This window comes from Numenius arquata, chromosome 12, assembly GCF_964106895.1.
Source record: "Numenius arquata chromosome 12, bNumArq3.hap1.1, whole genome shotgun sequence".
NCBI lineage: Eukaryota > Metazoa > Chordata > Aves > Charadriiformes > Scolopacidae > Numenius > Numenius arquata.
Genome location: NC_133587.1, coordinates 24,254,437 through 24,271,202, shown reverse-complemented (window position 1 = coordinate 24,271,202; position 16,766 = coordinate 24,254,437). Strand labels below are relative to the sequence as shown.

General features: G+C 35.5%; 1 protein-coding gene across 1 annotated transcript in view; it reads right to left on the bottom strand.

The window, feature by feature from the left end:
* MALRD1 (MAM and LDL receptor class A domain containing 1) overlaps window positions 1–16,766 on the bottom strand; it is a 246,729-nt gene that overhangs the window by 74,742 nt on the left and 155,221 nt on the right. Inside the window, exons 29-30 of the mRNA XM_074157371.1 lie at window positions 8,560–8,688; window positions 3,623–3,784 (exon numbers count right to left, since the gene is read on the bottom strand). Coding sequence (XP_074013472.1) covers window positions 3,623–3,784; window positions 8,560–8,688 — 291 coding nt within the window. The remainder of the gene's footprint in view (window positions 1–3,622; window positions 3,785–8,559; window positions 8,689–16,766) is intronic.

Sequence of the window (16,766 nt, the reverse complement as noted above, 5' to 3'; positions counted from 1 at the left end):
TGTTAATACAGAGAACTTCCATGTTAATACTTTGTGTATTTCTGGTTTTACAATATTAATATAACCTTCCTCAGAGCTCACTCTGTTTTGTTTTTTTTTTTTTTTGTTGTTTTTATCCTTGCGTAAATACTTGATTTGTATTTGAATAACAAATTTAAAACATGTTGCAAACACAAACACTCACTCACAGATTCTAAGGATCGGTTTGAAGGTTGACATTGCAGGAGTTAGGAGCCCCTTTGCTGATAGCTCAACATTTCCTTGACAGCCATAATAATTTGCAAATAGTCCAAATAGTTTGAAGCAATCTTATTGGAGATGATGATTTCAGGTGAGATAGTCTGGGTTTCATGTTATGCCTCAAGCTTTTTCAAAAACATGTAAATTTTCTCAGGAGAGAAAAAAACTATTTAAGTATTATAATGACATGGATAGACTATATTCTTCATAAGTAGAATGGTCCCATATAGTTGCATACTGACCAGCAAACTGGAAGACCGAGGTGCCTGGCTTCTTGATATATGGCAAAATTATATATGATATATAGCAAAAGTTAAACAAGCTTGCTTTGGCATTTGGCTGAAGCTTTTGAGGGTGAAATGTTCTGCACTTGATCAGCTACATCCTCTGAATATTTAAATCAATCATGGATAAGGTGGCAAGAGGATTAAAGTGTCCTGATTTTAAGCAAGAAAGAATGATTTGAGAAGGAAATGTATGAAAAGGAATATTTTTAAATTTGAGACCTGCATAAGGTGAACACTGGTCAGATGGCAGAATGTCAAATAAAAAGGTAAAGCAGTTGTTAATTGCCGCTGAAAGTCTTGGTTTTCAAACCACAGGGCTTATCTTCTCCCAGAGGCTGTACCAATGCAATGTTAGTCTTGTTAAAAACATGTACATTTTTTTCAAATGGACATTTCTATCCATCTGAAATCTGTAGTGTCAATTGAAGTTGTGCTAGATGAAGCTATATAGGACACATTTAAACCAACGTGAAATTCCTCCACACAAAGTTGTGCCAATATGCTAAATAAAAAGTTGGTACAATATCACAGGCTTCTTTATATTGCTATAATGGCACGTATGGTGTGTACAATGAATTTATACTCTTAGTAACTACATGAAATGAGTCTGGAAAAAGGAGGAGTTGGATTTGGGTCAGGAATGTGCTGATAGTTTTGGACATTACAGGTCATCAGTATCTAGGCTGTTGGCAATTCTGACAAGTGATTCCATTTCTCTATAGCTAATGTGAATATTTCTTGCTCTATTAATTTACAAGTAAATTACAAATCTGGGTAATTTTGCAAACACATTTGCTCTAATTTTGTTTTCCTTTTGCTTGGTTTTTTATTAACTTTGTTTTTCTTACAATTGCTGGGTAATTTCACAGAAGCAAAGAAGAACCAATTAAATGAGAGAAACTGAACGAGAAAAGCACACAAAATCTCGTCAAAGAGCCAAGGGCTAGTTGTTGTTTTGTCATCACACTGCATCAAAGGAACAGCAAGAATGGAAGTCAGACTACTGATTTGCAAGGAACAGCTTTCCTGGGACAAGTGCAATAGATTCTACCTCTACCTGTCTGCATTGCCTGCAATAGCAACACAAACTCATGTGGATATCTGCTTCCTCTAAAATGAAAAACTGTGATTTGTGGCAGATAAGCACTTCCCTCATGATCACGTGAGCAGTTCCTGTAGCAGGTGCAGAATCCTCTAAAGGAAAATGGAAGATGAGTAGGACAGAAATGGTTACAGCCCCACACTGATAAGGTGTCTCTGTTTTTGGAAATGTAAAACACCAAAAAGGAGTCAAAACCTGGAGATCATGCTGCTTACAAATTCAAGTGAAAAACACTAGAGATTGTGATACTTCTGCATCGAATACTAAGTATTCATTGCTGATTAGACAGAAATTAAAATATGGTTTCTAACCTTTAAAGTTTCTGGAAAGGAAAGCTAAGCAATTCTCAAATAGAGACTGGTACATTTATGATGGAAATTAATATTCCATCCAGGTTTATTGCACTATATTATATACTCTATAGAATATATTATATGATTTTATATTTATATAATATATAGTCATAGCTCGCTGTCTATGTAACACAGATAACTGTACTTGCCCGTCAATAAATTTCATTCTCCTAACAATCAATAGGGATTCTGGTAGTAGTCTGTCAGCAACATCTTGGAGGGACATCTAAGGAAACACTTCTATATTATTCCTGGAAAGCCAATGTTGGCAAGATAAGTTAAACCAAGATCTTGGGTAGGAATCTTAATCATGTGCACCTACACATACTGCTCCTCAGCCATTCTTTAAGGACTAGTGTATGACTGCATGTTTTTCTAGAATTCATTAGGATGGTACAACACTCCAGGAAAAGTAGATTATTTAAAATGTTGACAAGGAGATGAGTACTATTGTAGCCAGTCACACTTTCAGAGAATTCAACTTTTAAAGTCAGACTGTTTGTAGAGTAGAAATTTGTCATTCGTACTGCAGTCACATTAACAGAGACAGTGAGTATTCGGACTTGACACACGAGGTTTCATACAGAGATTTAATTTGAATCCAGTCACTTCTATAAAGATTGAATACTAGTGAAAGGTGAGAATAACACAGAGTTGGTGATTGGGAGAAGGAAGGATAACAACAGATTAAGCTGCATTCTCAGAAAAAACGGTTCTTGAACATGAGCAAGCGAGAGGTTAGCAAGATGTCCTAATGTTGCTTTGTCCTGGTGCAAGGTGATACTGGAAACACAAAGCTGATATTTACATGGGGCTGCCTATAAAAACGCCTACAATGCAACAAGGTCTTCCAAAGATTGACTACAGCCCAGTCAGGGTCATCAGATGATCTCAGTCATAAGTGCTACATAATATAGACTCTACACTGTGTGCTCACATGACCTAAGAGGAACGGATGGCTTTGTTTGTGATGTATTTGCACCTTTGTTTATCCACAGGTGTTCAGCCATTCAGCAGTGGATGGATTCACTGTCACGGCATTTCTGAGTGAGACCTGATGGATTATCTTAGTAACCCATGATTGGAGACTTGGAGACAGTTACTGCATTTGCACAGGCATGCTGGACTGCTTTAGAAAGAGGTCTGTTGTGTCCCAGAGGTGATGATTAATTAGCAGCTCATTGTCTAGGAAATTACTAAACAAATGTATCAAACTGGAGTATAAAGAATGATATAATCAGGACCACTCTGAAAAAAGCAATCTACAAAATTACAGTGCTGCTGATTAAAAAGGTTGGTAATAGGGTACTGCGCCAGGCTGTTTGGTTTTGTGTTCAGACACAACTAGAAGTTACCAGATTGTATAAATGACAAAACCTAGTGTGTTAAAACATTTAATATATTTTTGTATGGCTTTTTTATGATATCCTCTATTGTAACTTTAGTATAAAAAGGAACATTTTAAATGCTTGTTGGAACTGCTTTGTGAACTGTGCTAATTGTTCACTATTATTTGTCTGCATATACAGTAAGCTCAATGGAGATTTGCTTTTATCTTGACACTAATTTACAGGATTTATGTTTTCAAATTCGGTGAATATTTCAAATTCCCCAAATTGACATAGGACACACGCCAATACCTGGTGTATGGTCAGTATGAGGACCCGTTTGCCCAGTGACAGCACTGTTGCTAATATCCCAGTCAAAATCATCGCTAGGGTCTTGTGTTAATCCACATACAGTGGTCCATTCTTGATCTTGTGTTTCAAAGTTACAGCTTCCAGGAATACTTGTGTAGTAACCTGAAAATATAGCAAGAAATAAATTATTATCCCAGGTCTTATATGTAAAAGGCTATAATGAACATACTGTGAATGGTAATGGAAAGGATTCTGTTTGGCTAATGCTACGATTCCTTGTGTTACATGTACTGACATAAGTAGTATATGGTAATTAGTATGGAAAAAAATTCACCCTTTGCTTCCTGAGCAGGTATAAACAGCCTTAAATGTTATTCCAGATATATGCCCATGTAAGTCTTGAGGAAAAACAGATGACCACCAATTTTAGTTATTATTCAAGGTGAATGGACAGAATGATTCCCAGTCAATTAGCTAGCAAAACTGGACTCCACTTCCATAGTGTCATTTTTCATGAACATATGTTGTCTTATCCTTGGGAGTATTATGCATGAAGGCAGTTTTATGATGAGAGAGAATTTCTAGTGAGTAGGAAACTGACTGAATTTGGGCGATCTTTGTTAAACTTCCCATTTCTAGATCTGCTGTTGACATTTCAGGTGAGTTTGGAAAAGTAATTAATGAACAAAATTATACAAATGCTGTAGAGGACATGAAGAGATGAATCAAACAGCATCACAAACTCTTCCTTGGTTTTTAAAGGTCTCTTCCTGAGCTATAAAGCAGAGGCGGCTACACAATTGCTGTGTGTGATTGAGTGAGAGCGAAAAATATCCCTCTGAGAGGATTCTGGGAAAATCTTCCAAACTATTAAACATCACAGTCAGTCATGCATTTTAGAAACAGGTCTGACTGCGACTATTTCAGAACCTCAAATGGATTTGAGGATTTAGAGAGTGTTTCTTGATCTAGAAGAATTCTGCAACATTAAAATACGATAATTTATGTATCATCGTCTATCTAAAAGATACAGATAAAAAGAATAGATTTAATTACCTTTTAGTAATCTGTTTTGGTTTTTTCCTGTTTTCTACTTTGATGCTACAAGAACTGAAACAATTCTTTGTAAAAATAACATAATTATCATAAACCTGTTTTGTGTGACCAAGATCTGTACACACACTGACAGCAACTCCATGGACTTGCTTTTCTGTAAAAATGTGTCACCTTAGTTAAATGTATAGGACAAATATCTTCAAAGAAGAATAATTTTGATCTGATGAATAATATATATCCCACTGAATACTAGGACACTGTACTTTTCTGTAATGTACTGTACTCTTACTGTATTGCAAGAGACTGAAATGTCTGTCATGAGGAGAGGCTGAGAGACCTGAGACTGTTCAGCCTCGAGAAGAGAAGGCTCAGTGTGATTTTATCAGTGTGTATAAATACTTGCTGGGTAGTTGTTAAGACAAGAAAGCCAGATTCTTCTCAGTGGCGCCCAGTGTCAGGAGAAGAGGCAGTGGACACATATACAGGAAGCACTTTTTTTTTTTTTTTTTTTTTTTTTTACTGTCAGACTAGTCAACCACTGGCACAGGTTGCCCCAGAGAAGTTGTGGAGACTCCATTCTTGGAGCTATTCAAAACCTGACTGGCATAGCCCTGGGCAATTTATTGCAGTAGACTCTGCTTTCAGCAGGATGCTTGACTAGACAACCTCCAGAGGTGCCTTCCCACCTCAGCTGTTCTGGGCTTGTGTTAGTGCTATTCACAGCACAGCCTTCAGGAATCATAAAAGGAATAAACAAATGCCCTGAGCATCCACACTGATGCTGTATTACAAGCATCATGTAAGCCTAATAAAGCCTAACTCCAACACCAAACAGCCTCACGGGCAGGTAGGGCAAAGAAGGGAACCCATTAATCAAAACAGCAAGCACGATTTTCTTGTACAGTTCTAACAAGATTGAAGTCCAAATGCATTTGGAATTTATACTATTCATAATAGATTGCCTGACTTTAGGAACTTTATCCTAACAGGGCTTTCAGAAGGCAATTATTAATAAATATTTATGGACAATATTTACAATCTTGACAGAGTCACATGACATATGCACCTGCTGGGTACTTTTTATTTTATGGGTAAACAGAGCATATTTAGAAGCCATGGGGAGAGGATTGTTCCATTTATATGAAAAATTGCTTTTATTTCTATAATTTAAGCACTCTTCTAGCTGGTTCATCCACACTGAGGTTTGCTATTAATCAAATCTGGGTGTATAATTGGCTGCAATTCATGAAAATTGAAACTGCTTTCATGTGTGCTTTTTTCACCTCAATACTTTTCAACTCAGCGAGTTACTGAAAGAGAACGAAAATTTTGCAAGATTGCCTGACTGGATTGAATGAAGCATAGAGTAAGTAATTTCCATGAGTTTATTTAAAAAAACTCAAAAAACCGACCACCAGCCTACGTAGGTACAATTCGTTTCATCTGAATGCTGTTGTAAATCCTGCACAGAGGAATTGCTGCTGAGTAGATTATGGTCCATTTACTTCTTTCGAGTTACACTACTATAAAACCATAGTAGAACATGAAATAAGCTCTGATCATGAGCTCAGAGAAAACGAGAAAAAATGCAGAAAAATGTGGCCATAACCATTTCTGATGAGGTAGGTTTGACTGTGAAGGGCTTTCTCTGTACCTGTTCTGCTCTCCTGTCTGCTTAAGCAGCTCCTGCTCCCTTTTCATTAAAAAATTGTGTTTCCGTATCTAAAAGGTATTAAATGAGAGATGTTGTTTATTCTCATCTATAAGATATATATGCTCAGGGAAAATGTGTGTTTATCCAAAGGTAAGGTCTCATTTGTTGGAACTAAGATATAGAAGATACGGAAATATTATACTTGAGGATTATCTGGGTATTCTGTATTCCAAATTACAGTATCTCTCCCCTATCCTTAACTTGATATTGTGTCAGTTCTGCAGCAACTGCAAGACTAAAGACTGATGAAAACATTTTGATGTAACTATAGCCTTTCCATCTACAATAAAAGGATATTTCATTCTATTTATTTAAAGTGAATATCAGTTGTTTTGGTTTTTTTTTTTTCTTCCCTTGGAAAACTTTTCTGCAATATAGCAAAGTCTGTTTTACTTTACTGTGGTTCAAGATCATTTATGGCCTGAAATGTTTCCATCTGTTATCTGACTAAGAAAAGAGAGTTGATGCTATCTCAGTCCTTCTAGACAACACAGAACTCTCCCCCCCTCAATGAAGCTACTATATCCTGTAACAATATTTACAGAATAAATCAAGTGTCTCAATAGTTTTCCGAATATCTTTACAGAGCAGTTCAAGTTGGACAGCAATTCGGACTTACTGTGTCTCTATTAGGTCTGTAAAATGTTACAAGGGTGAGTTAACAGAGTATTTTCCTGCACTTACTTTGTCTAACTCCTGAAAAAAATATTAATATTATATGCAGAAATAAAGATTATTGTTTAAAATCTTTTCTTGGAATCTACTTGAAAAAAGCTAGTCTTTTAAAGTTATCGTTCAACATAGATTCATTGCCATGAATATATGACTCAAAAGATCACTGGAACGCAAAGCACTGAAGGAGGTGGAAACCAGAAATAGAGACACCAGCTTCAGTGTGTACTTCAGAACTTTTACTTAAAAGTTATTTAATTTTATGAAAACAACAAAGTGGAAGAAAATCAAAGTTAAGTCTCCTATAGTGACATCTGCACATGTATTCCAAATTGTAAGTCTGCTGTATGGCTAAAACATTATAATTTACATCACCCAATAAAGCGTTATTATTTTTGTAACCCTTTCCAGTCAAAGCATTTAGCAACCCCATGCAAAAGAAAATGCCTTTGACTTTCAGGGGATCACCAAGTATTAGTTGATTTCAATGGGGTACTTGGACTTCAACCCAATGCGAGCATTGAATCTATGCATGTAATGCATTTACTTTCTCTGTCTACCAAGATTACTTTTATCATATCTGCATTATGGCAGAATTTGGCCCTCAAGCTCAAAGATTAAGAATCAGACTGATTATTGAACTGTATATATGGACTATGTAACTCCAAAAATCTGGTCTGGTCAGTGACTGCAAATAAACAAAGACATGGAGCAGGAACAAAGGCACAATGTTTCACTGCTTTTGAGTTTCAAGTTTGAATTGGAAAGCCTGTTAACTTGATCCAGATTTTCAAAATTGAGCTGTGCTCTTCCATCTCTGACAATTACTGAAGAATACCTACAGACAAACTTGGTCTCAGTGTTCACTAGGACTGTAAAAATATAAACAGACTGAATTTTGTGTGTAACAGTAATAGCAAGATAATATTTTCCTACCTCTGTACTAGCAGCAAAAATAAAGAACAACGAATGTGTAGTAGTGACACAAGTCAGATCACAAAGACAGGATAAATTTGAAAGGAACATGGGACTGTTTTTAAATAATCACTTTTTATAGCAGAATCATGTCTAAATGTTATTATGCATTAGTTTGCTTACTTAGCTTTTTTGTTCAACATTGAAAGCTCAACTTGCTTTCAACTTAATAAATGAGTTTACATTTCTTCTCATAGTTAATTTGTATTGTTAGCCATGGATTTTATCCCTAAAGTCGGTTTTTAGTCCTTAATCTGTTTTTGGAGTTTGGGGTTTTTTTTATATATATTCAATCTTTGGTTTGAGTAAGGTACACTTTCGCAACTAAATCACGCTTAAATACTTTTTGCAGCAAATGTCTCTGAGGATCTGAAAATGTCAGAACTTCTGTGTTGGGGGAGCAGTCAATCTGCTTGTAATTATCTTCTGAGCAGCTGTGTGAATTCACCTAAGCTATGCTACAGAATTTAAAGTTATAATTTTAACTGGAGATTGCATTAATACATGAAGAGATACTTACTGCAGTCAGTTTCATCAGATAGGTCTTCACAGTCCGGTTTATAGTCGCAGACAAACTGAGACTCTATGCAATTCTCATTTCCACACACAAAATCAGTGAGGGCAGGGCATTCCCTGGGATTCTCTCCAGCTGGAACCAACAGGACATTTAAATCAATATTGTAACTGAATCCAACGCTGCTCTTTTTTATATTTGTTTAGCCATTATACACCAAACAGTGATTTACTGCTTCCAACAGATGTTATTTGGTCTAACTCTTTTAATGGTGCATTACACGTGTCTTAGACTAGCCTTGCCCAAAGCTTCCAGGGTAGGATGTTTTGCCTGGGAGAAAATTCAGTTCAGCATCAGCACGACTGTTTCCCCAGTGTATTTGTTGTGCATGTGCCATAAAAAAGGGATGTGTGAGCTGTTGAAAAGTACACAGGGTAAGGGCTTTATTCTGCTCATAAATACAGGACATCATTTGGAAAATAAGAACATTTTAAACTGAGAAAAATCACTGTTATCCAACATTTACATAATGCATAAACTTTTAAAGCTGTTAAAAGACATTTACATTTTTGAAGAGTTTAGAGAAACTTCTGCTCTGAGTGTATGAACTGCCCAGAAATTCCTTTTATGGTATTTAATATGATGATCTGTTTTACAACAACAATTTTTGATCATCTCTGAAAGTGAGTGAAAATTGTGTCATAAAATGAGAGTAAGTTAGTAACTTGCACATAAAGTGCTAGGGTCAAAACCAAAGAGTGCTGAGATTCAGCCATCTCTGAATTGTCAGACTACAAAGAAATTTACATAAATTATTTTTTACTTCAGTGCACTGGGTGCATAATTTCAATTAGCACTAATTGAAACAGTTCTGATAATCCCAAATGCAGCATTTAAGATGTACTCCTATTAACCTAAGACTGTTTTTCAGTCTAGAGCTCCAAGTCGTGCAATAAAACATTTAGGAGAATGTATTTTCACTCAATTCATAGTATATGTTTCCTTTTTTCCTTCAAACATGACTAAAATGTAACACATCATTAACTACAGTCTGGACAGAACACCTTGATATTTACCTTTGTGCAGGCCCATATTTTCAGGAGGGAAAGTTATTGTTGTCAGGATATTAATCTCCTCAAATAGAGGTACTTACTGAATTTTACAGACTGAGGAATTACGTTCTCATTGAAGCTAAATAGGAAAGGAGAACTAAATTTTTGCTTTAGCTTAAACATGTACACATAGTAATATTCAAAAGAGCAACAAAACAGCATTAAAATGTAATTCAAATACTTAGAATGTATAGTTAAAAAAACCCAATAGTGATAGTTAAAAAAAAAAAAAAACAACAGTCATAAGGTTGGCTACCTGCAGGACCTGACTTAAATTTTCAGTTTTGAAATACATACATACTTGAGCATTGGTATAAATGAAATCTGGCTTCAAATTCATATCTGTCTTGGTTTGGTTTTTAATTTTACACTGTCAATTTGAACTGAACCTATTAGGTCTCAGGGAATCCACAGAAAAGAGCATTGCCACGAATGCCTTAAATACAGTAAAAGCTGTGGCTGCCTGTTACAGAGAATCCATGTGGCAAAGAGCCCTTAGCAATGGAGTGAAGTCTTGAGGAAAAAAATGACTGAATCATTTATGATGGTTAAGGCAGTTTTCACACATCTCCCAAATAGTGTGATAAAACTTGATTAAAAATACCACCAAAAATTTACTAAAATGGTTTCTCCTAAATTCTGGAAAATCACAGAATAGTTGAGGTTGGCAGAGGTCTCTCAGGATCGTCTAGTCCAAAGCCCTGCTAAAGCAGACTCTACCACAACAGGTTGTGCAGGACCATGTCTGGCTGGGTTTCGAATATATCCACAGCTGGAGACTCAATAACCTCTCTGGACAACTTGTGTTTGTGTTTAACCACAGTCACAGTACAAAAGCATTTTCTTGTGTTCAGATTAAATATTCTGGCATTTTTTTGTTGTTGTTGTGTTGTTGTTTTTTTTTAAATTTTGCCCATTGCCTTCTGTTTTGTCAGTGTGCACTTATGAGAGGAGTCTGACTACCGCATTGCCATTCACTCCCATGCACTGGAAAATTAAGTGATTTCCTTAAGTGACTTAAATAATGATAGAAATCATATAATGGCAGTCATTAGGATACAATATTTTTCACATCTTATTTCACTGCATATGAAAGAGGTACATTATCACCATACATAGGAATGACGTGAAAATCCATGGCTTTGTGATTCATCATAATCCTCACCTTTACCTCCTTTCACCTTTAATCAAGACAATGCTATGTTACTCTATCATTTATATTTAGTATTACTAATATATTTATGTTACTAATATTAAAGTTATTCTTTTTTTAATAAGCTACTTTACAGCACTTCAAATGTACCAGAAAACAGCGTTTCAGAATATTATTTATTTCTTAGCTTATCTGAAAATAAAACATGTGATCCATATACAGTCCTAATGAAAACTCGTATCTCAACAGATGCGAATGCCATAAAGTCCAAACACAGAGTCACATATCTGTGAATTTTATCCTTGTGGTTGGATATAAAAAATATCCAATTTAGTCATCAAAATTACAGGGTTGCCAAAATCTGAGTTTGAGTTTCTATCAGTACTGAATTTGGAGATGGGTGTTTCCAAGAATGGTATTCAATCCTCCCTCTAGGGATCTGCAGTATAAAGCAAAACAATGTTTCCTAGTGAACAGCTTAAAATATTTTTAAAACTGACATTTCAGACAAAATGAGAAATTTTCATTACGACTTATTTCATTGCATATTTTGGTTGTGACTACGTGTAAAAATATATAGCTTTTTGACTGATCATGTCCCTCAGTTGTACTTTGATCAGCAGTAAGTAGAAAGATATTGGACAACAGCTGATTATATATGGCATGTAATATTATATATATTTTTTTCAAATAGTCTAACTCACAACATTCCATGAAAATCCAAGCATACAAAAAAAACCTATTCTAAGCAGAAAAAAACCATGAGAAAATATGCCAAATTTCTTTCTCACCTCTTTCTTCCAACTACAGCTCAAGAAATCTATAAGGAAGAAATTAACATACTGTTGAATATACTCCAAACAAATTAGGGCAAAATTTATAATTAAAAAAAAAAATAATAAAAATTACCAGTTGTGCTTTGCTGACTGTGTTACTCTGAAGTTATCTTGGAGAAGATACAACATTAAAATGGACCACTGAGCCACAGCAAGCAAAAGAATGATCTGACTCCATGTATGAAAATGTCAGAGGTGGAAAACAGTGAAATATCCAACATACAAATATGCATTTGTCACACAGTGGGAATGACAGGAATTACAGGGAGTTGAAATGTTTTTGATAAGGGCTAAGCTTTTTTCTGAATATGCTATAAAATTTTGAATACAGCCAAGATATGTAAAAGCAAAAAAAAAAGACATTCCATTTTAAGAAAATGCTTGACCAGAAAGAAACTTGCGCTTAATGAAAAAGCTATAAATGTTCTTTTTTGACATCATCTTCTTCCAAACTTTTGGTTTAGCCACTAAACTAAACAATCCATTGTTTGCTCAATTCTACACAAAATTTTACATCATGGAAAATATCCATACAGACATGGACTGTTGGTCTACAGCACGAGTGATACAGGAATAGCATACAGCTATAAAAATTCGGGGGAGTGTGTGTTTGGTTATTTTAACGAGAAGAGGCTCCAATGATGTTTATTCATTTCCAGCAGCCTTGTAAATTTCCTGGGCAAGTTGCTTTTGTTTTTCATTATGCTTTGCTCTCTCTTCTCCTACAATTATTCAGTCCATAAACTTGTGGGGTCTGAAGACTATATGGATATGCTGTAAGTGAAAAGACCACAATCCATTCCTTTCCCACAAAAAGAGACTACAGATAACAAAAAAACCCACCGCAAAACAAAACAATATAGTATAGAATATAGAACACAAAAACACAAAGAAGCATTTCATAGCTTTCAAAGCCAACTGAGCTTTGAATCAGCATAGAAATGACTAGATTAACAAGAATCAGTGGAACAATTAAACTGTTGATTTTCTCCTAGATCAAAGTTGACAGGCCACAGCACATATCCTTGTTAAACTACCTTTTTTTTTACAGTAAATACTTGGGGATTAGACACTCATAAATTAAAAAAAAATAAAACAATTATTATGGCACAGCAAAATGCTAATGGTTTATCGTACCCATTTATTTGGTTTCTCCCTGGAACTGTAGCAATTCCCGAAAACCAGGACACCACAAGAATCTAGCATAGGACATATTCTAGATGAAGTAGTAACTACTGACTACATGTTATGCAAATCCCTGTGCCAAATGAAATGGCAGCACTTGAAAAGGAAAAAGCATACACAGGATATCACTTTTCAATTAAGTACAATTTGGAATTGTGCAGCAAAGAGCCATATAATCTTCTAAGTAGTTTTTAAGAGACCAGTAGAACTGGCTTGGCTTTTGGATCACTAAACCCTACACAAAACAAGCATGTTAATGATGGCTGCCATAGAACTTGCATTTACATCCCCTCATTTTCATTTCTTCATATTTGGTTCTTTACAATGTAATTCTCAGAACACTAGCAAAGATAAGACCTTCCCTGGCAAGAATACAAGCAAGACACAGATGCACATCATGCATACCATAAATAAATTGTGAGTCTACCGTGGATACATCACAAGCTATATATTTATATCCATGTCCAGTAAATGTTATCTATGGAAAACTAGCCCATACGGTACTCCCAGAATTTATAGACATAACCAGATTTATTTGGAGATAACTGATAACCACAACGCTACTAACCCAGACACTTTGTTTCAGTTACCAGGAAAAGATTGTCTATGGAAGAACTCACAAAAATGGTTGTCTTTCTTTTAAGTTTCCTACTAGAAGACAGCACTGGGCCAGCGACTTTTCTCTGACTGTGAGTGCAAGAGCTTTCTTTTACCAATGTTTTGTAAGATGAAAATATTCCTATGATATCCATTACATCTAAAACCATGGAAAGAACTGTACAGGGCAAATATCAGCTCTATAAGCTATAGATGTTGACTGTCTGAAACAAAATAGATAACTGCAAAAAATCTTTTCATTTGATAGATACCAGTAAGTTTCATAGATTGGGTGTTAGGTTGACACGATGAATGTTCTCCTATTTATCATGATATTTATCATGAAAGAACTGATCGATCACACAGCCATAAAGAAGAGATGCACTTGCTGTGTTGCATTACAACATTTATGACTTGAAAAGGCTGTCAGAAGTTATGTTTGGCCAGTGCTATGTGCTTCTGACAGGCATAGGGTGAATCCTGAGTTATTATGGTTGCTAAAGGCTGCAGTGAGCAAGACCTTGAGCTGTTTTCAAAAGCAACAAGTAACTCAACTACACCGAGCTGCTGTTTAGCAAGAGTATCATCTTCTCTGCTCTCTCCAAGAGGAATTCATATACTCACTCAATAGTAAAACTTCATCATGTCAACAGTATGAAATGAAACATGTAATGTATATTCAAGGAAAATGAGACTTTCCCCTCCCTATTTATCTTTTTTAGAAGGTAAGGCCCTTTCTGAGTAGAAAATGTTTCAAATTATAATTGAAAAATCACCTCTTTTTATTATTTGTTGTTTGAATTGCAATGTGCAGTTAGAATGCTTACATCACTTCCCTCCCCCGTTTCATAACACCTGAAACATAGGAATAATCAAAGATTAAAAAAAATAAAAATGTCTTGTTGAATATGTTACTCAATGAAAGTAACTTTACAAGTTTCACCTTCTGTTTAAATTAAAATGCATGAAATAAAAGCTCCTAGAAGGTTTCATTAGAACTAGAACTCCACTGTACTCAGTACTCTGAAGTTCAGAAATTATGAAACAGTTTGCCTCAAGCTTTTCATTTGCTTATCCCAACTGTTCAGTACCCTTTTCTACATGACTTTTTATAGAACATTAAAACTCTATTAGAAACTCATCAATAATGTTTCTGTCCAAGAATGACCTTGGCAGTCTTTTGCAGGGAGAACTAGATGAAAAGTTTCTACTCATGCCAACTAGATATCATTTCAAATAAAGTTCTTTTGCAATTCAAAAGCCATAGGGAGTTGTCCTCACAGAATGGGTGATTTAAAAGGCCAGATTTAATTCAAAGATATGTGTTGGCTCTGACATAAACAGCACATCTAACAAATTGTATTAACTCTTAGGGAAGATTTTCACCTGTAGATACAAATGTCTGCCAATGGACTTAAAGATGCTCAAGGCAAGCAGCATTACGGTGGCCAAGGCCGACCAAACAAACTGGAAGAGTAAAAAAACAATCCATAGTTCTGGAAATGTACAAATGACACTAAATCAAGTGATACAAAAGATAAGAAAAAAAATCCTCTTCAACTTCTAGTGCTGATATCATGGAGTATAAAAAGCCATACCAGACAAGGATAAAAGCTTTTGTATTTGATTAAGACTGAAAGACTGGCCTTAGCGTAGGATGTATGAGTAGGATAAGGAGCTCCTACTCACAATACCAGCATGCAGGAAGCTGCTATAATTTGCTTAATATTAAAGAAGACACTAGGGAGAAGCACTGAGAACTGGGCATGCAGTGAGGGTCTGGTGTTCTGGGCTTTATTGGTTTGGAGTCTGAAGTCAGAAACTTGTTTTCAGAAGATTCACATAAGATAAACAGAAACTGAAAAAAACTGCTGACTTCTCTTCATGAAAAATTATGTAAAAGCTAAAACTTGTTTCTCATATTCAAAATCTGTAGCAAATGACTTCAAATGTTTTCCTAATGAGAATCTGAGATTTGCAAAATCAAGAAAAGATGGCCAAAAGAATCTTTTGGTTAAGCTCTTGTGCATTTTGTACATAATCTCAAACAGTCCTGGAGTATTACAGGTGTGTAAATGACTGCTGTACAGTGTAACAAAAGTAGAGAATACTGTTACCTTCAAACTGGTGCCATATTTATCTTCTTTCCTTTCTTTTAATCTTTTCAAAGACAACTGCCAAACGCAATATTAGTCATTCCCTGAAGCCAAGCTATATAACATTTGCTTCTTCAGTAAAAATGAATTCATATTTTTTCATACATTTCTAGAACGTCTTAATATGCAATGCTATTTTAGCAATCGCCTTGTGCATAACATGACTTGTGCAGGGATTCAAGTCTTCCCCCAGTCTAACTGCAGCAGCCCTGGCAAGCTGGGTGGAGGGAGCCTGTATTTCTCCCGCATCCCTCCTGAGCACACTGCCTTCCCCACGGAGTCCTTTGTGTGAGGACATTCGGGATGTCCTGTGGAAGACAGCTGTGGCTGACTTTCACATTTCCAGAAGGGAGATTATTTCTTGCCTAAAAGCAATTTGTGCATCATCTGTACCCTATGCTGAGTGTAATGAGGTCTGAGTTCTGTAAGATTTTCCCTCCAAAAAGATAAAGCACTTTCAAGTTAATGTATGTTACAGTAACACAAATTAAGTTAAAGCTACCAAAAATTACTAGACTTCTCAAAATGAGCTTGCTTCCTCTACAATGAAGCAGATTCAATGGATATCAGCAATTTGTAAACTGGCAGCTCGCCATGAAATCAAAGAATAATTTCCTTCTAGAGGCAAAATCCTAACACCCAAACATTAGACTAACAAATAAGAATTTTATCATTAATTTCAGTACATTTACTTAGAAGTTTTAGCCCAGTGGTGCAATTCCAGTGTCCCATGTCAGAATACCCTAACCTTGACCTATTTATAAAAACAAGTGAAAAACATCATAAAACATTAAAATATTTTGAAGAGGAAAAAAAAGAATAAGGAAAAGATTTAAAAAAAAAAAAACCCACAAAAAATAACAGGTAACGGGACATACATTCTGGCTGAATACAAATGTTTATCTTGAGTGAATGAGCACCGGCAGCTTTCTCCGCCTGAATTCCCTTCCCTCTCACTTCAGAGCCAGGTTTGCACTGAATATTTCTGTTATAAGAGTTTGAACTTTTCTCAAGTGTCTGAGCAGAAGGAACTAAATTCTCCACTAAATGTAAAGCTTTGCATGATACATAGCTGAGGATTCAAAGAAAACACTGGCTTATTTTAAAAATAAAAAAATTGGCCTAAGCACCCAAACAGTAGGATACTTTAGTTGCCTTCTCTCTGATCTGCAAA